The 21,408-nt window shown below is 43.9% G+C and overlaps 1 protein-coding gene across 15 annotated transcripts in view; it reads left to right on the top strand.

Moving 5' to 3' along the window:
* The first annotated feature begins 5,584 nt into the window (after positions 1-5,584).
* The window catches only part of LOC134810436 (putative postmeiotic segregation increased 2-like protein 3), a 54,481-nt gene continuing 38,657 nt past the window's right edge, over positions 5,585-21,408 (top strand). For 8 of the 15 annotated variants that reach the window (XM_063814366.1, XM_063814369.1, XM_063814372.1 and 5 more), the window contains exons 1-7: positions 6,073-6,167; positions 7,261-7,363; positions 17,040-17,166; positions 17,429-17,539; positions 18,475-18,609; positions 20,605-20,691; positions 20,869-20,971. In XM_063814366.1, coding sequence (XP_063670436.1) covers positions 7,349-7,363; positions 17,040-17,166; positions 17,429-17,539; positions 18,475-18,609; positions 20,605-20,691; positions 20,869-20,971 — 578 coding nt within the window. In that variant the 5' untranslated portion in view covers positions 6,073-6,167; positions 7,261-7,348. Of the gene's footprint in view, positions 5,715-6,072; positions 6,168-7,241; positions 7,364-17,039; positions 17,167-17,428; positions 17,540-18,474; positions 18,610-20,604; positions 20,692-20,868; positions 20,972-21,408 lie in introns of those variants that run through there. The other 7 variants (XM_063814363.1, XM_063814368.1, XM_063814365.1 and 4 more) reach the window with 7 other exon arrangements.

Genomic DNA, 21,408 nt, shown 5'->3' with positions numbered 1-21,408 from the left:
TGGAGCGTGGTGGTGATTGACCAGCCAGCGTGGCTCTGAGGTATAGGCTCCAGTGAGAAGCCTGCATTTGTATCCTGGGGTTCATGGAATCCACGTAGCCCCACACCTCTGGGAATATATCTTAGAAATATTAGTTTGAGCCGGGTGTGGTGGCTCACACCAGTAATCCCAGCTCTTAGGGAGGCAGAGGCAGGAGGATAGCTTGAGCCCAGGAGTTAAGAGACCTGCCTGGAAAATATAGTGAGAAGCTGTTCTCCACAAAAAGGAAAAAAAAAAAAAAGAAATATTAGTTTGGTATTGGGCATGGTGGCTCATGCCTGTAATCCCAGCAATTTGGGAGCCCACAGTGGGAGGATCACTTGAGTGCAGGAGTTTGAGAGCAACCTGGGCAACATAGCAAGACCCCGTCTACAACAAAATTAACTGGGAATGGTAGCATATGCCTGTAGTCCCAGCTACTTGGGAGGCTGAGTCAGGAGGCTCACTTCAGCCCAGGAGGTTGAGGCTGCAGTGATCACGCCATTGCACTCCACCCTGGGCAACAGAGCAAGACCCTGTCTCTTGAAAAAAAAAAAAAGACATTTGTTTGCACTTCTTAAACATGTTCCATCCTCCCTGTACGCTCTCCTGTCCATGGGAATGATCAAATAGAAAGTCCCGAAGTGGGCCAAGGACTGTGGCTCACACCTGTAATCCCAGCAGTTTGGGAGACCGATGCGGGCAGATCACCTGAGGTCGGGAGTTCAAGACCAGCCTAACCAACATGGAGAAACCCCATCTCTACTAAAAATACAAAATTAGCCAAGTGTGGTGACATATGTCTGTAGTCCCAGCTACTCGGGAGGCTGAGGCAGGAGAATCACTTGAACCCAGGAGGCGGAGGTTGTGGTAAGCCGAGATCACGCCACTGCATTCCAGTCTGGGCAACAAGAGCGAAACTCCGTCTCAAAAAAAAAAAAAAAAAAAGTCCCGAAGTGGTTAACACTGCCATTTAGGCTGGGCATGGTGATTCATGCCTGTAATCCCAGCACTTTGGGAGGCCAAGGCATTTGAGACCAGCCCGGGCAACATGGCAAAACCCTGTCTCTATAAAAAATACACACACAAAAAAAATAGCTGGGCATGGTGGTGTGCACCTGTACCCCCAGCTTCTAGGGAGGGCGAGATGGGAGAATCATGTGAGCCCCTGGAGAGGTCGAGGCTGCGGTAAGCCATGACTGCGCTACTGCACTCCAACCTGGATGACAGAGACCGTGTCTAAAAAAACATAATATTAAAAAAAAAAAAAGTCATATAGATCAGGTCTCATAAAATCTGGGTGTTCAGGCTGTGGCTCCTCCCTCTGCACCCTTGCGATGCAAATTAACCTATTACCTTAAAATGAGATGTGACCAATTCTGCTCAGAGACAGAAGCTATTGGTCAAAGGGATTCAGAGCAAACCAGTCACAGCTACCAGAGGATTTACAGAGGGAGCTAACAGAGCCGGGCTGGGCTGCAGAGCGACCTTTCCATAGCACGCTGCAACCTAATACAGTGTGTTAAGCCAGGGGACCTACAGGGGAGACACAGATTGGGAAAGGCTGGGCTTGGTAAGCAGGAGAATTGGTCCAAATGACTCATCACATAAGGAGAGAATGAGGCAGGTAATCAGAAGCTAGCATCTCTAACTAAGGAGATCAAAGAACCAGTGGGATCACCTTGCTCAGTGGGAAGGTGATCTGGATAAATACCAAAGACGGGGACACTTGCCTGCAGCTGGGCTTTTCTGCTCCCAGTGACAGAATGCCAAAGTGAGCCTGCTCCATTTAAAGCATAGGCCGGGCGCAATGACTCATGCCTGTAATCCCAGCACTTTAGGAGGCCCAAGCAGGTGGATCACTTGAGTCCAAGAATTCAAGACCAGCCTGGGCAACATGAAGAAACCCTATCTCTGCAAAAAATACAAAAAGCTAGCTGGGTGTGGTGGCACATGCCTGTAGTCACAGCTACTTGGGAGACTGAGGCAGGAGGATTGCTTGAGCCCGGGAGGCAGAGGTTGCAGTGAGCTATGATGGTGCCACTGCACACTCCAGCCTGGGCGACAGAGTCAGACATTGTCTCAAAAAAAAAAAAAAAAAAAAAAAAAAACCATCTTGAACTGTCCTTTAAAAGCTCTACTAGGCTGGGCACAGTGGCTCATGCCTGTAATCCCAGCACTTTGGGAGGCCAAGGCGGAGGATCACTTGAGGTCAGGAGTTCAAAACCGGCCTGGCCAACGTGGTGAAACCCCATCTCTACTAAAAATACAAAAATTAGCTGGGTGTGGCGACATGCGCCTGTAATCCCAGCTACTCGGGAAGCTGAGGCACAAGAATCGCTTGAACCTGGGAGGCAGAGGTTGCAGCGAGCCAAGATCACGCCACTGCACTCCAACCTGGGCAACAGAGCAAGCCTCCCTCTCAAAAAAATAAAAAATAAAAGGTCTATTCAATTGTGCAGACAAGGGAAAGCAGTTGATTGGCTTTAGGCAAAGGGGTGACATGATGAGATTTGCATTCTGAAAAGACCATTCTGGTTGCAGTATGGAGGACAGAGTGGCGTGGAGCTGGAGTAGACAGGGGAAACCGACAAGGAAGTTATTGTCATAGTCCAGGCAAAGGGTGATGGCATGTGAGACAGGATAGTGGCAGGAGAGACAGGAGAAATGGCAGGCCAGAGAGACACATGGCAGGTAAAATGGACATGGACAGACAGGAGTTGGGTTACATAGAAGGGGGCTAGGGAAGGAGCTTTTAGGGAGGGGTCCTGGGTTTCTGGATTGTGAAATTAGTGGTGCCATCTACCTGGAAGAAGGCCAGGCTCAGCATAGATATTATGATATTATGTTTTGAGCTGAATTGCTTTTTTTTGAGACAGAATCTACACTCCGTTGCCCAGGCTGGAGTACAGTGGCACAATCTCAGCTCACTGCAACCTCCACCTCCAGGGTTCAAGCAATTCTCCTGCCTCAGCCTCCCAAGGAGCTGGGATTACAAGCACCCGACACCACACCCGGCTAACTTTTTGTATTTTTAGTAGAGACCAGGTTTCACCATGTTGGCCAAGCTGGTTTCGAATTCCTGACCTCAAGTGATCGTCCCACCTCAGCCTCCCAAAGTGCTGGGATCACAGGCGTGAGCCACGGCATCCAGTCTGAATTGCCTTTTTTTAAAAAAAAAAAAAAAAAAAAAAGGCCGGGACAGGAGATTTTGCGCTGTCACACAGGCCGGAGTGCAGTGGCCCAGTCATAACTCACTGCAGCCTCCAGATCCTGGCCTCAAGCAATCATCCTGCCTCTGCCTCCCAAAGTGCTGGAATTATAGGTGTGAGCTACCACACCTGGCCTCAGCTGAGTTGCCTTTGAAACATTCCCATGAAGATGCAAAGTTTAACTCAGAGAAGTCAGAGGTCATGGGAATTGAATCGTACCTAAAGCCATAACAGAAGGAAAGAGTACAAGAAAAGAAAAGGGTCCATAATGGAGCCTTGAGGATTTTCTCTATTTAAAATAACTGAGGCCAGGCACGGTGGCTCACGCCTGTAATCCCAGCACTTCGGAAGGCCGAGGCAGGTGGATCACCTGAGGTCAGGAGTTCAAGACCAGCCTAACATGGAGAAACCACCCCACCCCCCACTAAAAATACAAAATTAGCCGGGCGTGGTGGCGCATGCCTGTAATACCAGCTACTCGGAAGGCTGAGGCAGGAGAATTGCTTGAACCCGGGAGGCAGAGGTTGCTATGAGCCAAGAACGCACCATTGCACTCCAACCTGGGCAACGAGAACGAAACTCTGTCTCAAAATAAATAAATAAATAAATAAATAAAATAACCAACTTTAGGATGGGTGCAGTAGCTCACGCCTGTAATCTCAGCACTTTGGGAGGCCGAGGTGGGCGGATCACCTGAGGTCAGGAGTTCAAGACCAGCCTGGCCAACATGGCGAAACCCCATCTCTACTAAAAATACAAAAATTAGCTGGGCGTGGTGGTGGGTGCCTGTAACCCCAGCTACTCGGGAGGCTGAGACAGAAGAAGAACTGCTTCAACCCAGGCGGTGGAGGTTGCAGTGAACTGAGATCGCGCCACTGCACTCCAGCCTGGGTGACAGAGTGAGACTCCATATCAAAAAAATGATAATAATAAAAATAAATAAATAAAAAATAAAATAACCAAGTTTAATGTATTTTTACTACAGTCAGTTTCTTAGTTCATTTGTACTGCTTTAACAGTACCTGAGACCTGGTAATTTAAAAAGAACGGAAGTTGGCCGGGCACAGTGGCTCACACCTATAATCTCAGCACTTTGGGAGGCTCAGGTGAGTGGATCACTTGAGTCCAGGAGTTCAAGACCACTCTGGGCAACATAGGGAGACTCCATCTCTACAAAAAAAAATAATAATAAATAGCCAGGTGTGGTGGTGCACACCTGTAGTCCCAGCTACATGGGAGGCTGAGGTGAGTGGATCCAGGTACAGCACTTAAACACTCCTGACAATGAGTGCTGACAAAGAAAAACTGAGCAAAAGTGGAATTCGAGAGAACTCGAATTTAGCCCAGCTAAATTTTGTATTTTTAGTAGAGACAGGGTTTCATCATGTTGGCCAGGATGGTCTCTATCTCTTGACCTCGCGATCCACCCGCCTCGGCCTCCCAAAGTGCTGGGATTACAGGCGTGAGCCACCGCGCCCGGCTACAAGTTCTTTTTTCTTTTTGTTCCTTGGAAAGCATCGCTGGGCATTTATCCTGTCCTAGGATTTGAGTGAAACTTCCTTAGCATTTCAGCGCAGTGACCAAGAGACACCCTTTCCTTTCCTTCTCCTTACGGGAAACTCGGTTCTAACCCAGAGGACTTGGGCTCCAGGACCCAGTAAGGCAGCCCTGGACTTGACCCTAAAAAGGAGTAAAGACAAACGTGAAGTTCAGTCCGGTGTTCAGGGCTGCCAAAGCTCATAGCCTGGAGTTTGTTATCCTCTAGGCGGGGTAGAGACATTTAAAACGGCCCCTAAACTTGTGAGGCGCATAGGCTCATGGGAAATAGAGTCCAGTACTTGTCCTGAGACCAGCAGTGGGCCCTGGGAGGCGGACTTCCGGTGCACTCCTGCGCGTGTGCACCTCTCCCGGCGTGCGTGTTCGGGCATGCGCGCTGCCGCCGCCCTGCCCTCGCTTCCTGTGAGTCTTCAGGTCGCCGCTTGCTCTGGTTCCTAGGGTTTGGCCTGCAGTGGACGAGCATCGCATAGCCTGCGGGGCTGGACGCTGACCGCCCTGGGCCAGCACCTAGGCGGACGCGGAGCTGTGCAGACCAGGGTTCGCGCGGGCCGGGTGGAGGCTCAAGCGGGGACCCCGGAGCGTGAGCCCCGGAGTCAGCGGCGCTGGGGCCAGAGGGGCCGGGAGGGAGTCGGCTGAGGTGGCGGCGGAGGCGAAGGGGCGGCGGGACCCGGGCCTGGCCCGTATGTGTCCTTGGCGGCCTAGACCAGGCCGTCGCTGTATGATGAGCCCCAGGGAGGCGGATCTGGGCCCCCAGAAGGACACCCGCCTGGATTTGCCCCGTAGGCCCGGCCCGGGCCCCTCGGGAGCAGAACAGCCTTGGTGAGGTGGACAGGAGGGGACCTCGTGAGCAGACACGCGCGCCAGCGACAGCAGCCCCGCCCCGGCCTCTCGGGAGCCGGGGGGCAGAGGCTGCGGAGCCCCAGGAGGGTAAGTCTTGGATTTTCGGGCCCAGAGCGAGAAGGGCCTGGGTGAAGTCACCGTGTGTTGGGGACCTTTGAGTGTGGGGCGGGGGGGGGGTCCCGATCGCTTGCAGGAGAGACGTGTGTTTGGGTTCGAGGGCAGGGTCCGGCTGCACCGAACAGGCGCTGCATGGGAAGATCTGGGAGGACGAGGCTTATGGAGGCGTGGAGGGTGTCTCCACCCTCAGCTGCGGACGTCGTCTCCACTCCCCCCTAACCCCTAACAGCCCTTCCTCCTCCTCTCCGTGCTCCAGATTTCGACCGCCTCTAAACGTCCCTCAGCACCTCTGTTTTCTCATTTAAGTGTCTGCTGATTCGCCCCTTAGATCTGCCCTGGGAGAATCGTAGTAATGCAGGAACAGTCTGCAGGGATTCTCTGCTGCTGCCTCAGTTGCTAGGGGAAGAGACTGGGCCTTAGCAGGTGGGTGACTTGACCAGGTCACTGGCTTTGTGGATGGAATTACTCATAGTAGAACTCAGGAGTCTTATCTCCCAGGCCAGTGTTCTTTCTCCCGTATCCTAGTTTTCTTAATAGAAGATTATTAGGTGCAGCAATAACCAAGTTCAGTTAGATAATTTAGAAACAAAACCATATTTTATACACATTTCATTTCTGAGAGCTCACATATTCAATTCCTATGGCTTCTTTGATTTTAAGCAGTTTAGAGAGACAATAAGAAAACGCGGGCCGGATGCAGTGGCTCACACCTGTAATCCCAGCACTTTGCGGGCCTAGAGCAGGAGTATCCCTTGAGACCAGGAGTTAGAGACCAGCCTAGGCAACATAGGGAGACCCTGACTCTACAAAAAATACAAAAGCAGCCAGGCATGCTGGGATGCACCTGTGGTCCTAACTACTCAGGAGGCTGAAGTGGGAGGATGGATGGAGCCCAGGAGGTCGAGGCTGCAGAGAGCCGTGAATGCACCACTGCACTCCAGCCTGGGTGGCAGATTGAGACCCTGTCTCAGCAAACAAACCACAAAAATCATGAGCCGTATAATGGGAAATTTTTTTCTTTTTGCACGTTGTACTTGATGGCAGACCATGTTACCCATGAGAGTCTTAGCTCACCTAATTACTATCCGATTATCTTAGAGTTACAAAGTTACAAGTGCATGCTTCCCCTATCACTTTTTTTTTTTTTTTTTTGAGACAGTATCTCTCACCCAGTCTGGAGTGCAACAGCGTGGTCTCCGCTCACTGCAACCTCCACCTCCCAGATTCAAATGATTCTTGTGCCTCAGCCTCCTGAGTAGCTGGGACTACAGGCATGTGACACTATGCCTGGCTAATTTTTTTGCTATTTTTAAGTAGAGACGGGGTTTTGCCATGTTGGCCTGAGGCAGGTGGATCACTTGAGGCCAGAATTCGAGACCAGCCTGGCCAATGTGGTGAAACCCTGTATCACTCTTTTAGGCCCTTCTGAGTGTTTGCAGGCTGAGTGTTCACAGGGTGTTAACCTATTTGAGCTTTCTTTTGTGGTTCGTAATGCAGGAGATTTCTGCCTTTGCAGGCCGGAGCACTCGTGACTTCAGTGACCTGCTTCTGCCCCTCTAGGTCTATCAGCCACAGTCTCTGCATGTTTCCAAGAGCAGCAGAAAATGAACACATTGCAGGTGAGTTTTCCTGCTTGTGTATATGTTCCTCAACTTTATTTTATGGTGCATTTTAAGAGGCTTGTAAGGATTCATACTTTTTTTTTTTTTTTTTTTGAGATGCAGTCTTGCTCTATTGCCCAGCCTGCAGTGCAGTGGCATGATCTTGCTTCACTGCCACCTCCACCTCCTGGGTTCAAGCGATTCTCCTGTCTCAGCCTCCAGAGTAGCTGGGATTACAGGCATGCGCCACCATGCCCAGCTAATTTTTTTTTTTTTTTGAGACGGAGTCTCACTCTGTTGCCCAGGCTGGAGTGCAGTGGCGTGATCTTGGCTCACTGCAAGCTCCGCCTCCTGGGTTCACGCCATTCTCCTGCCTCAGCCTCCTGAGCAGCTGGGACTATAGGCGCCCGCCACCGCACCTGGCTAATTTTTTTTTTTTTTTGTAGTTTTAGTAGAGACGGGGTTTCATCATGGTCTTGATCTGCTGACCTCGTGATCCACCCGCCTCGGCCTCCCAAAGTGCTGGGATTACAGGCGTGAGCCACCGTGCGCAGCCAATTTTTTGTATTTTTAGAAGAGACAGGGTTTCACCGTGTTGGCCAGGCTGGTCTCAAACTCCTGACCTCAGGTGATCCTCCCACCTCAGCCTCCCAAAGTGCTGGGATTACAGGCATGAGCCACCACGCCCAGCCAGGATTCATACTTTAAAATGGGAATGTGGAAATAGACATTATCCTGTAAAATATAGTTAGTGTGGCAGATCAGCACCAAAAATGATTTGTGAAGCTTGTATGTATGGGTAGTATATTTTAAGGCTGTTGAAATTGAGCCGCACCCAGGACTGATATTCTTGGCAGTCATCACAAAAGGAAAATGCCATCTGTATTAGTCCATTCTCACACTGCTATAGAGAAATAACCAAGACTGGGTAATTTATAAAGAAAAGAGGTTTAATTGGCTCACACCTGCAGGCTCTATCATGGGAAGCATGGCTGGGGAGGCCTCAGGAAACTTACAGTCATGGTGGAAGGTGAAGGAAAAGCGGGTACATCTTCATCACCAGAGGAGAAGGAAGAAGGAGGGGGAGGCGCTACACACTTTTAAACAACCACATCTTGTGATAACTCACTCAGTATCAGCACCAAAAGGGAAATTGTCCCCATGATCCAATCACCTCCCACCAGGTCCCACCTCCAACATTGGGGATTACAATTGAATATGAGATTTGGGAGGCGACACAAACTGAAACCATATCACCATCCATGACATGATTTGCATTGATTATAAGGAGAAACCAATTTTGTTACTTGTGGATTTAAAAGATTTTCTAGGACTTGGAAAAATTTCTTCATTCAAGTTGATATAATTGTGGATAGCTTTCCTAATAACAACCATTAAATTACTGTAACTTATGGCTTATTCTTGGTGCTTATGTAAGCAGAGGGCCTGCTGCCCAAGGAGAACTTGGTGCGTATAATTTTTCCAGGGACAGAAATATTGTGATCCAAGTAAACAGAATTCTGTTTTTACTGTTGAGTCCTAGATCATGGGGGGAGTGAATGACATGATCATCCTTCAGATATTTGTTCGTCTTTTTGTTGGGGTTGCACAGCAAACAATACAGTTACTCTCTTGTGAAGATTTCCTCATTTCTGTTTCTCATTTCAGTTCTCAGTGTTTTCGTTTTGTCCTTTTCACTTTGCTGAGTCAGTCAGTAAAGATGACCAGTGATTTAATTGCAGTCAAATCCAGCGGGCATTTCCTAGCCCCTTCCTCACAGGACCCTTTGTCTGCCTTTGACATCCGTTACTTCCAAACTGATATTTTCTCCATGGAGTCTCTCTTTTCTTGGCTCTTAAAAAGATTCATCTGTAAGTATTTCTGTTTGTCTTTAAATGGTGAAGTCTTTTGTTTTGTTTCTTTTTTTCTTTTTTTGAGATAGGGTCTTGCTGTGTCATCCAGGCTGGAGTGTAGACGTGATCAAAACTCACTGCAGCCTCAATCTCCTGGGCTCATGCGATCCTCCTGCCTCAGCCTTCCACGTAGCTGGGACTACAGATGCATGCTGCCACACCTGGCTAGTTTTTTTTGTATTTTAGTAGAGACTGGCTTTCACCGTGTCACACAGGCTGGTGTTGAACTCCTGAGCTCAGGCAGTCTGCCTGCCTCGGCCTCCCAAAGTGCTAGGATTACAGGCGTGAGCCACGGCTCCCGGCCTAGAGATGTATTCTCACTGTATTGCTCAGGCTGGTCTCAAACTCCTGGCCTCAAGCGATCCTTTCACTTTGGCCTCCCAAAGCGCTAGGATTACAGGTGTAAGCCACCACACGTGGCCAATAAAGAATTTTTTTAAAGGGGCTAGGAATAACCCATAATACTCTCTTCCTTAATACACGTGGCAGTTGCGTTAAATCTTTTAATAGTTCCCATAGTATGTCTCCTGCGTGCTCATTGTTTTGAAGAAACTGGGTTGGTTATCCTCAGTTTGGATTGTGTTACCCTTGTTTCACCTTAGCAAATTTTTAAAAAATATCTCATATGCCTTGTAAAATTGGTAGTTTGATCTAGAAGTCTAATCAAGTTTATGTTCAGTTCTTTTCACACAACTATACCATACGTGGCATTTGTCTACTTCTGGAGGCACGTGTTACCTTCTTTGTTTTTGTGAAGTTAAGAACTATTGACTGTTGATTATTGCTGTGATTTACTAGTTCATTAGGGGAGGCAAAATGGTGATCTGCTAATTCTACCATTTATTCTTTATTTACTAGCCAAAATATGTTTCTTTTCTTTTCTTTTTTTGGAGACAGAGTCTCACTCTGTCGCACAGGCTGGCGCATTTATGGCTCACTGCAGCCTCAAACTCCTGTGCTCAAGTGATCCTCCCACTTCTGCCTCCCAAGTAGCTGGGAGTGTAGTCATGTGCCACAATGCCCAGCTGATTTTTTAAGTTTTAGTAGAGACAGGTTTCTCTATGTTGCCCAGGCTGGTCTTGAACTGGGCTCAAGTGATCCTCTTCTTTGACCTCCCAGTGTTGGGATAATAGGCATGAGCCACCACAGCTGGCCTAGAATACTTTTCTAAAGATAAATTTCTATTCTCTATTTGTTTATGTAATTCATGCAGGAAAGACAGTTTCTATAATATTGAGTAGGCTTCTAAGCAGGAAGGTTTTTTTGTTTTGTTACCATTATGAGCTCATGGGTTTAAACAGATAGTAAATATTTCAGTACATAGAAGTTGTGATTCTTTTTGAAAATTAAGTGGTTCCATCTTTGGCCAGACGGAATCCCTTTAAGTTGGTTTCTGAGTCCTTTTGAAATATATTTGATATATTTGATAGCAAATGTATAATATATATTTGATAGCATTATTTTCTATTCAGCATTTTATTTTGAAATCATTTCAAATTTTCAGAAAAATTGCAAGGATTTTACAAAGAAATCCCAGATACTTCCTTTTGTTCAGACACTTCATTCTTAACATTTTCCCACATTAATCATTTATATGCGTATATACATATGTGTGTATATATATTTTCTGAACTATTTGAGAGTGGGTATGTCATGCCTCTTTACCCTATAAAGTTTTAGATTATATCTCATAAAATCAAGAACATTCTGTTAAATATCCATAGCACAGTAATTGAATTCAGGAAATTTATCATTTATTTAATACTTTTATCTGTAGTTCATTTTCCAGTTTGGCCAATTTCCCAGTAATTTCCCTTATAGCAATTTTTAATTTTTGGTAGAAGATTCAGTCTAGGACTGTTAATTGCCTTTAGTTTTCATGCTTTTTAAGTCTGTTTAATATGGATTTGTTCCTCAGTGCCATTATAATATTTGAAGAATACAGGCCAGTGATTTTATAGAAGTCTTTAAATTTAGGTTTCCCTGATCTTTCTTTATGATTAGATTTAGACTGAATTTTTGTCTGGAATACTACATGGAACCTCTTAAATTTATGGCTCATAATAGGATCTGTCTTGGGAAAATTCTGTGCATGCCTGAGAAGATGGCTTGTTCTGCTCTGGTTGGGTGGAGTGTTTGATAAATGTTAATGAGATCAAGTTGGTTGGTTGTGTTGTTCAGGTGTACTATATCCTTGTTGATTGTGTGCCCACTTGTATCAATTGTGGGGGAGAGGGGATTGAAATCTGCTGCAGTTGTGGTTCTGTTTCTCTTTGCAATTTTACCACTTTTTGCTTCATGTGTTATATTAGACACATAAATGTTCAAGGTTATGTCCTGTTGATTAATTAACCACTTTGTAAAATGGCCTTCCTTATCCCTGCTAATATTCCAGGCTGTGAAATTTACTTTTTTATTTATGAAGCATTCTTTTGAGTAATGCATGCATGCTATATCTTATTCCATCCTTTTACTTTTAACCTATTTGCATCTTTATATCTAAAGTATTATTTCTTGTAGGCAGCAAGATTTGGATCTTGCTTGTATTCATCAGTCTATTTCTGTCTCATAATTGGGGATGTATAGACCGTTTACATGTAATGTGATTATTAATAAAACGAGTTAGGTTATAGTCCGTTGTCTTTGCTTTCTTTTAGTCTCATCTTCTTTGTTTCTTTTTAAAATGTCTCTGTTTGTCTTCCTTCCTTTTGATTAGTTGAGATTTTTTTATGATTCTACTTTATATCTTTTGTTGGGTTTTTGGCTATCACACTGTTATTATTTTAGTGAGTTAGAATTTATAGTATGCAGCCTTAATTATCATAGTTTATTCTTAAGTAATATACCATTTTTCTTAGAGTAAGAGAAGCTTACAATAGGACACTTCCATTTCTCTCCTCTTGGTCTTTACACCGTTGTTCATTTCATTTTTACAGGTGGTATCAGTGCCACACACTATCTATTACGTTGTTGTTAATTAAACAGTATTTATTTATTTATTTATTTTGAGACAGAGTCTCACTCTGTCCCCCAGGCTGGAGTGCAGGGGTGCGATCTCGGCTCACTGCAACCTCTACCTCCTGGGTTCAAGTGATTCTCCTGCCTCAGCCTCCCGGGTAGCTGGGATTACAGACACCTACCACCACGTCCGGCTAATTTTTGTATTTTCAGTAGAGATGAGGTTTCGCCATGTTGGCCAGGCTGGTTTCGAACTCCTGACCTCAGGTGACCTGTCTGCCTCAGCCTCCCAAAGTGCTGGGATAACAGGTGTGAGCCACCACACTTGGCCCAGGTATCTTTTAAAGAGATTTAAGTAATGAGAGAAAATACACAGTTACCATTTCTGGTACTCTTCATTCCTTTATGTAAAGCTAAATTTTTATTTTCTGTCATTTTACTTCTGCCTGAAGGACTTTCTTTAACATTTCTTCTAGTTGATGATGAATTCTTGTAGGTCTGCAAATGTCTTCATTGTGTCTTTGCTTTTAAAGGTGTTTTTGCTGGATTTTTCTCCACAGTGCTTTAAATATGTTTCTCTGTTGTCTTCCTACTTACATTTTTTTCTAAGAGAAATCTGATCTCATACTCATGTTTGTTCCCCTATATATAACATGTCTTTTTTTCTTCCCCCCTTATTGTTTTAAACTTTTTATCACTAGTTTTGGACAATTCGATTGCAATATGTCATGGTATCTTTTTTTCATGTTTCTGTTTTGGGGATCATTGAACTTCTTGGATCTTGGGTTTATGGTGTCATCACTTGGGGAACATTTTTATCATTATTTCTTCAAGTACCCACCACCTCCCCTCCATTGATTCTTGTTGCCTGTATATTAGGCCACTTGAAATTTTCCCACAACATACTGTTGCTCTTTATTTCCTTTTAATTCTTTTTTCTCTGTTTCATTTTATGTAACTTCTGTTGCTGTCTTTATATTCACTAATCTCTTTTTTCCACGATGCTGTTCATCTTGTCCAGTATAATTTTCATCTCAGATATTGTACTATCTGTAGAAGGTTAGCATGGGTCTTTTTCACATCTTGCCTGTCTTAATTTTTTTGAACATTTGGAATAGAACGATGAACTCTCTCAGTGCTCTGTGCCAGTTGTAAACTCTGTGTCAATTCTGGGCCAGTTTTGTTGGACTGATTGTTTTCCTTCTGGGTTGTAGTTTCCTGCCCATTTTCCCGACTCGCAGCTCTTTCTCCTCACATCTGCCTCTGTTCTTCCCTGCTCCGTGGCCTGGAGTCACTCAAGGCAGAAGTTGATTGGTTCACCTTGTTTATTTCCCATCACTCATAGATAACTCTACTGCCTGATAATCAGTGCCTTGAAAACCATTGCTTCAGCCCAGGCATGGTGGCTCATACCTGTAATCACAGCACTTTGGGAGGCCAAGGCAGGCGGATCATGAGGTCAGGAGTTCAAGACCAGCCTGGCCAACATGGTGAAACCCCGTCTCTACTAAAAATACAAAAATTAGCCGGGCGTGCTGGTGCATGCTTGTAATCCCAGCTACTTGGGAGGCTGAGGCAGGAGAATCGCTGGAACTCGGGAGACGGAGGTTGCAGTGAGCCAAGATTGTGCCATTGCACTCCAGCCTGGAAGACAAGAGCGAGACTTTGTCTCATAAAAAACAAAAACAAAAACAAAAACAAACAAACCATTGCTTCATATATGTTCTCCATTTTATTTTTCTTTCTGTTTTTGATTTTGTTGTTGTTCTTTGGTGTGTGCTGTTTCAGGTTGGAGGGTATATGCAGTACCTGTTAGTTTATCACACCTGAGGGCAGAAGTCCTCATGTCTCTCTCTCTCTATTTTTTCTAATATATATATTTTTTTCTTTGTAGAGACAGGGTCTTGCTATGTTGCCAAGGCTGGTCTCAAGCTCCTGGCCTCAAGCAGTCCTTCTGGCTCAGCTTTCCAGAGTGCTGGGATTACAGGCATGAGCCACCACACCTGGCCTGGGTCCAGTTTTATCCATGTCCAAATGTTTTTTTTCCCTGAGCTGTTTTTGATTTTCTTCCACCTCATATGAACTGTAGTGTCGGCTTATCTAGTTCCAGGAAAAAGCTTTTTGGTATTTTTATTGGGATTGCATATTTATAAAGTAATTTAGGGTAACTGATATCTTTGTATTATTACGTTGACCTTAATAATACAGCTAATTATTTTTTTTTTTTTATTTTTAGTAGAGATGGGGTTTCACCATGTTGACCAGGCTGGTCTTAAACTCCTGACCTCAGGTGATCTGCCCACCTCAGCCTCCCAAAGTGTTGGGATTACAGGCGTGAGCCACCGTGCCCGAGCACTTTTTTTTTTTTTTTTTTGAGATGGAGTCTCACTTGTCGCCCAGGCTGGAGTGCAGTGGCACAATCTCAGCTCACTGCAAACTCCGCCTCCTGGGTTCACATCATTCTCCTGCCTCAGCTTCCTGAGTAGCTGGGACTACAGGCACCCGCGGCCATGCCCGGCTAATGTTTTGTATTTTTAGTAGAGACGGGGTTTCTCCATGTTAGCCAGGATGGTCTCGATCTCCTGACCTCGTGATCCGCCCGCCTTGGCCTCCCAAAGTGCTGGGATTACAGGCGTGAGCCACCGCGCCTGGCAGCCCGAGCACTTTTACTTTTCCTAAGTTATATTCCTCTAATTGTTTTCTCTTCTCTAGTTGTAGATAATGAGCATTTTATTAATACCTTGTTCTTGATCTTAGTGGGAAGGTATGTAGTTTTTCCCTGTTAAGTAAAATCCTGACTTTTGGACCAAGAAGACTGAGGCATAAGAGTTTATGTGTGTCCGTGTATGTGCACGTGCATGTGTGTGTGTGTGTATACACACAAACTATATATTTGCTTGTGTGTAATTGAAATACATATGTCACATATATATCATATGTACTACTGCATGTTAGGGTGTAATATTTATATGTGTATATATACATAATATTGATGTTGATGAAGCATCCATCAGTTTCTGTTTTCTTTAGTTTGTTTTTTTAAATCAGGTTTTTCTGTCAAGCTTTTTCAAGTATCTTCATGGATACAAGAAGTTTATTCTTCTTTGCTGTGTTATAGTGGCCTATCATATTAATAGATTTCCAAATATTAAACTAGTCTATATTATTGGAATAAGTCCTATTTGTCTGTTGTATATTATGTTTTTAATCTGGTACTGGATTTTGTTTAGTTATGTTTCATTATGGGTATTTGTATTGATATAAGTGGTATTGTATTGGCATGTAATTTTATGTTATTTATTGGCTGATCCGTCTTCTAACCCCTCCACCTCCTTGCCTTCTGGACTAACTTAACCTAGAAGGTTATTACTCTCTCTTGGTGATTTTATCAGCTCCTGTGGCCTGCCTGTGGATAAGCTTGGATGTTCTGCTTTAGTTTCTCAGCCCACCAGCCTAGCAGCTCTGACTCTGCTATCTCTTGGGATCTACATGGTCCTAGGTATATCACTGGGTTTGAACCCCTTGTTGATATCTTCTTTATAAATAACAGGATAATGCAGCATGCTTACTGGGCACTTCCTTTTTCTAAACTACAAGTTTGGGCGGGGTATGCTGGCCCAAGACTGTAATCCCAACACTTTGGGAGGCCAAGGCAGGTGGATTGCTGGAGCCCAGGAGTTTTGCATTTTTCTTTTTTTTTTCTTGAGACAAGGTCTCGCTCTGTTGCCTAGGCTGGAGTGCAGTGTTGCATTCACAGCTCACTGCAGCCTTGACCTCCCAGGCTCAAGCCATCCTCCTGCCTTAGCCTCCCAGGTAGCTGGAACTACAGGCATGTGCCATGATGCCCAGCCAATTTTTAAAACAATTTTTATTTTTAGTAGAGATGAGGTTCTTACTATGTTCCCCAACCTGGTCTCGAACTCCTGAGCTCAAATGATCCTCTCATCTCGGCCTCCCAAAGTGCTAGGACTATAGGCATGAGCCACCATGCCCAGCCCCAACCTCTTAAAAATTGAAGCTGCTTCATGTTTGCCATTGGTACTTTTACACCTCATCATATTCTTCCTCCCCTTCATCCCATAGAATACACAATTCATGTTTAAGGACTTCAAGTTAACTGAGTCTGTGAAGCCTAATCTGATGGCATAAAGTTAAAATAATTTGATCCTCTTTTGTTAAATCATTCTGCACCTTGTCTGCATTACTCTAAAAGCAGCTTTGGGCATTCATTCATTTAACGAATATTTATTGCTGTGAGATTGAGATGTTTGAGATAAAACTCAGCCATGCAGATAGCCAGAGGCCACTGGCTATGAGAATAAAAAAGACAAAAGAACAAGGAGCTGAAACCAGGTGAGAGCCCCAGAGCAGTGAGTTAGGAAGAAGAAGACCAGGAACTGAGTGGTGGGCACTCCAACGTGAAGAGGTCCAGGAGAAGGGGAGGGCCTGGCAGCAAAGAAGTGACAAGGAGTAAAATGCTTGTGTTTGTTTACATGTTTATCTCCTTATTAGGTTGTCTGCTTTCTGAGAGCAGGCATGGTGTTTCACTCATCTCATATCCCCAAAACTCAGTTCAGTTGCAAAATAGGAGTTCAGTTGTGTTTTGGGTTTTTATTTTTGTGGGGTAATATATATTTTATATATATATATCCCCAAAGGATATATGTTTCCTGTATGATTTCCAATATGATTTCCCTTCCATAATCTGTAACATAAAATAAGGTATACAATGTTCATGGTTAACTTTACGAGTGAACTTTGTAAAATGATAACCCCCTATCCCTTTTCCATATCTCCCAATTCTGATCATGTTGCCATTACAGGGGCCAGTGTCATTCAAAGATGTGGCTGTGGATTTCACCCAGGAGGAGTGGCAGCAACTGGACCCTGATGAGAAGACAACATACGGGGATGTGATGTTGGAGAACTACAGCCATCTAGTTTCTGTGGGTGAGGATAGCTTGCTTTCTGAATGCTCTCAGTTGAATGGGGTTTTATCCTTGAGTTTGAAGAAATAAGTGATGACACCATTTAATTCCTTGTGGGCACTAGCTGGAGTGTTTATATTATTCTTCATTGAAAGGTTCTAACTTTGATAAGGTAAAAAAATGGAGCACTTCTGTTATGCAGCTTATGAGGTGGCAACACTTGTACTTTGGAGATTCTGAAGCCAAGCAGCTTGCCCAAGTCCTTCTTCTTTTCCCATTAACAGGGTATGATTATCACCAAGCCAAACATCATCATGGAGTGGAGGTGAAGGAAGTGGAGCAGGGAGAGGAGCCGTGGATAATGGAAGGTGAATTTCCATGTCAACATAGTCCAGGTAAGTTAGTAGATTATCACATGTTAAAAAACACTCATCCCAGACCTTTGGGAGTAACTAAAGAGTTGTTTATATGTACTCAGTACCCTCAGTAACACCTCCCAACCCCCAAATATCACTTTCCTTCCCACACACATACCACATACATGAACTCTTTTGTTGATTTTACATTTGATTTACATTGGTAGGGATTTTTTCATTCTAACCTGTACTGGGGACCCAGTCACTTCCTCTTTCTCCAGCATTATCGGTCACTTATTTACTCCCTCGCCATTAGAGAATTGTTGTGAGTTTTTTGTTTGTTTGTTTGTTTGTTTTTTGGAGACAGAGTCTTGTTCTGTCACCCAGGCTGGTGTGCACTGGTATGATCTCGCTCACTGCAACCACTATCTCTCAGGTTCAAGCGATTCTTCTTCCTCAGCCTCCTGAGTAGCTGGGTTTATAGGCGCCCCGCATGATGCCTGCCTAATTTTTTGTATTTTTAGTAGAGACAGGGTTTCACCATGTTGGCCAGGATGGTCTCCAACTCCTGACCTCAAGTGATCCGCCTGCCTCTGCCTCCCAAAGTGCTGGGATTACAGGCATGAGCCACCCCACCAGGCCATGCTTTCAGTTTTCAAGAGAGAAGACACCATTGTTGCCAAAGATTTTGGTAATTTGAGAGATACAATGTATGTTTTCTCCATGTGGATCCTAGATATTAAGGATCTGTTGAATTTGAAGTGTCTATCCAGAAGTATTTTGGGTACATATTTAAGGATTGTAAAACAGTGTTTCTATTTCTGGATATAATAAATGTATTTGTTAATATAATAAATGAACAGATTAGACCCATAAACTATTTACAGTGTCGAGTCATTTCCCACAGTTAAAATCAGGATGAAAATATATAGCTGAATACTTGCTTTGTTTCTTGTACCATTTCTTTAGTACAGAACCTGCTAAGGCCATCAAACCTATTGATCGGAAGTCAGTCCATCAGATTTGCTCTGGGCCAGTGGTACTGAGTCTAAGCACTGCAGTGAAGGAGTTAGTAGAAAACAGTCTGGATGCTGGTGCCACTAATATTGGTAAGTTTGGGAGAGTTTTAAGCCACAAGAAATGATTAGTGGGTGTTGTTGTAGTCAAGAAACATTTGTTATTGAAATAAGACTATCAAGTGTTGATGTAGTAATAAATTATTATTTTTAAGTTAAAGTTAGCACCTATTATGTGCCTAGTACTTAGCTAGGTAGTAATAATACTAACAACAGCTTTTATTGTGTTCTTATGGTGTGCCAGGCAGGTGTTATGCTAAGAATTGCACAGAAATATCTCATTTAATTTGCAGAATAGCTGGGCGTGGTGTTTCACGCCTGTAATCCTAGCCCTTTGAGAGGCCAAGGTGGGGGGATTGCTTGAGGCCAGAGTTCAAGACCAACCTGGCCAACATGGTGAGACCTCATCTCTATTAAAAAAATAAAGCAGGCCGGGTGTGGTGGCTCACACCTGTAATCCCAGCACTTTGGGAGGCCAAGGTGGGTGGATACCTGAGGTCAGCAGTTTGAGACCAGCCTGTCCAAAATGGTGAAACTCTGTCTCTACTAAAAATATAAAAATTAGCCAGACCTGGTGGCAGAAGCCTGTAATCCCAGCTACTTGGGAGGCTGAGGCATGAGAATGGCTTGAACCCGGGAGGCAGAGGTTGCAGTGAGCCGAGATCGTGCCACTGCACACCAGCCTGGGACAGAGCAAGACTCTGTCTCAATAAAAATAAAATAGGCATGGAGTAGTGGCTCACATCTATAATCCCAGCACTTTGGGAGGCAGAGCAGGGCTGATCATTTGAGGTCAGGAGTTCAAGACCAGCCTAACCAACATGGTAAAACCCTGTCTCTACTAAAAATACAAAAATTAGCCAGATGTGATGGTGCATGGCTGTAATCTCAGCTCCTCGGGAGGCTGAGGGAGGAGAATTGCTTGAACCTCGGAGGTGGAGGTTGCAGTGAGCCAAGATCAGATCATGCCACTCCATTCCAGCCTGGGTGACAAGAGCAAAACTCCATCTCAAAAAAAAAAACAAGAAAAAAAAGAGAAAATAACAAAATAAAATAAACATAAAAAATTATTAATCCGCTGAGTAACTTTATGAGATAGAACTTATTATCTTCATTTTACAGATGAGGAAATTAAGGAACAGGAAATTTCCTTTTTTTGAGATTATAAAGCTAATAAAATAGGATCCAGGAAGTCTGATTCCAGAACCAGTTGTCTTTTTTTTTTTTTTGAAATGGAGTTTCGCTCTTCTTGCCCAGGCTATAGTGCAATGGCACGATCTCGGCTCACCGCAACCTCAGCCTCCCGGGTTCAAGCAATTCTGCCTCAGCCTTACGAGCAGCTGGGATTACAGGCATGCACCACCACACCTGGCTAATTTTGTATTTTTAGTAGAGACAGGGTTTCTCCACGTTGGTCAGGCTAGTCTGGAACTCCTGACCTCAGGTGATCTGCTCACTTTGGCCTCCCAAAGTGCTGGGATTACAGGAATGAACAACCGCGCCTGCCCCCCTTTCTCCTTACTGGGTATGTTAAAATTATTTCTTTCAAAAGAAAAGGCTGGTCAAAGTGCAACGGTGTTAACCACTAATTGATCACAACCAGTTACAGATTTTTTTGTTCCTTCTCCACTCCAACTGCTTCATTTGACTAGCCTATGGAGAAAAAAAAAAAAAAAAAAAAAAAAAAAAAAGAGGAAAGAAAAAGCTAAACTATTTAATCTGGGCTAGTAAATGGCCAGAAAGGGCTTTATAAAAATGAAATATACAAAATGATACTCGTACTTTTAACTAAAGGTATAGTTATGACTCTTCAATTTGCATATGTTATAAATAATATGAATATAAAAGCTTATAGCATGGGTCCATTTTTTTTTTTTTTTTTTTTTCTTTTTGAGACGGAGTCTCACTGTCTCCCAGGCTGGAGTGCAGTGGCGCGATCTCAGCTCACTGCAAGCTCCGCCCCCCGGGTTCATGCCATTCTAGCATGGGTCCATTTTTAATAAATACATAAATATTTAAACTTTCTAGATCTAAAGCTTAAGGACTATGGAGTGGATCTCATTGAAGTTTCAGACAATGGATGTGGGGTAGAAGAAGAAAACTTTGAAGGCTTAAGTAAGTTGACTTTTTCTAATTCTATTATAAAATAATTGGGCCACATGTCTCAGAATTTTGAGTAACACTGTCTTGGGAAACGCAAAAAGAGTTTTTTCAGCCAGTTACTAGATATCATGTATATCCGTTGTTTTAGCACTTGAGGTATCTTAGTCCTTACTTTACAGTCTCTTTTAGCTCTGAAACATCACACATGTAAGATTCAAGAGTTTGCCGACCTAACTGAGGTTGAAACTTTCGGCTTTCAGGGGGAAGCTCTGAGCTCACTGTGTGCACTGAGGTGATACAATGTTTTTATCCATTCACTTGACCCCTTAGAAAAACCTCTCAGAAAGTTAATTGGAATCGTTATTATTTACAGTTTTCTATCTCGGTATCTCAGCTTCTAGCTTCTGAATTCTGTTTTGTCTCACTGCCAATCTAAGTCCTAGTACTTCTGAAATGTGGGAAATAAATGAATGAAATGAAGCAAATAGTATTGTTAAAAAAAAATGGTTACCCTTATTAGAACAGTAACTTCTCAATTTTAACATAACATATAGGTAATAAATGACACTTACCATTGCTTTTCATCATCAAATTTTAGGGAAACATTTCACCAAAGCACTATTTAATTATAGCACAGATACTAAATTTTTATAATTATATTTAAATATATATACACATATAGATGTGTGTATATATACATATATATGTGTGTGTATATATATACATATA

The sequence above is a fragment of the Pan troglodytes genome, chromosome 6, assembly GCF_028858775.2.
Source record: "Pan troglodytes isolate AG18354 chromosome 6, NHGRI_mPanTro3-v2.0_pri, whole genome shotgun sequence".
NCBI classification, from domain to species: Eukaryota; Metazoa; Chordata; class Mammalia; order Primates; family Hominidae; genus Pan; species Pan troglodytes.
This window is presented reverse-complemented; position numbering and strand designations above follow the sequence as displayed.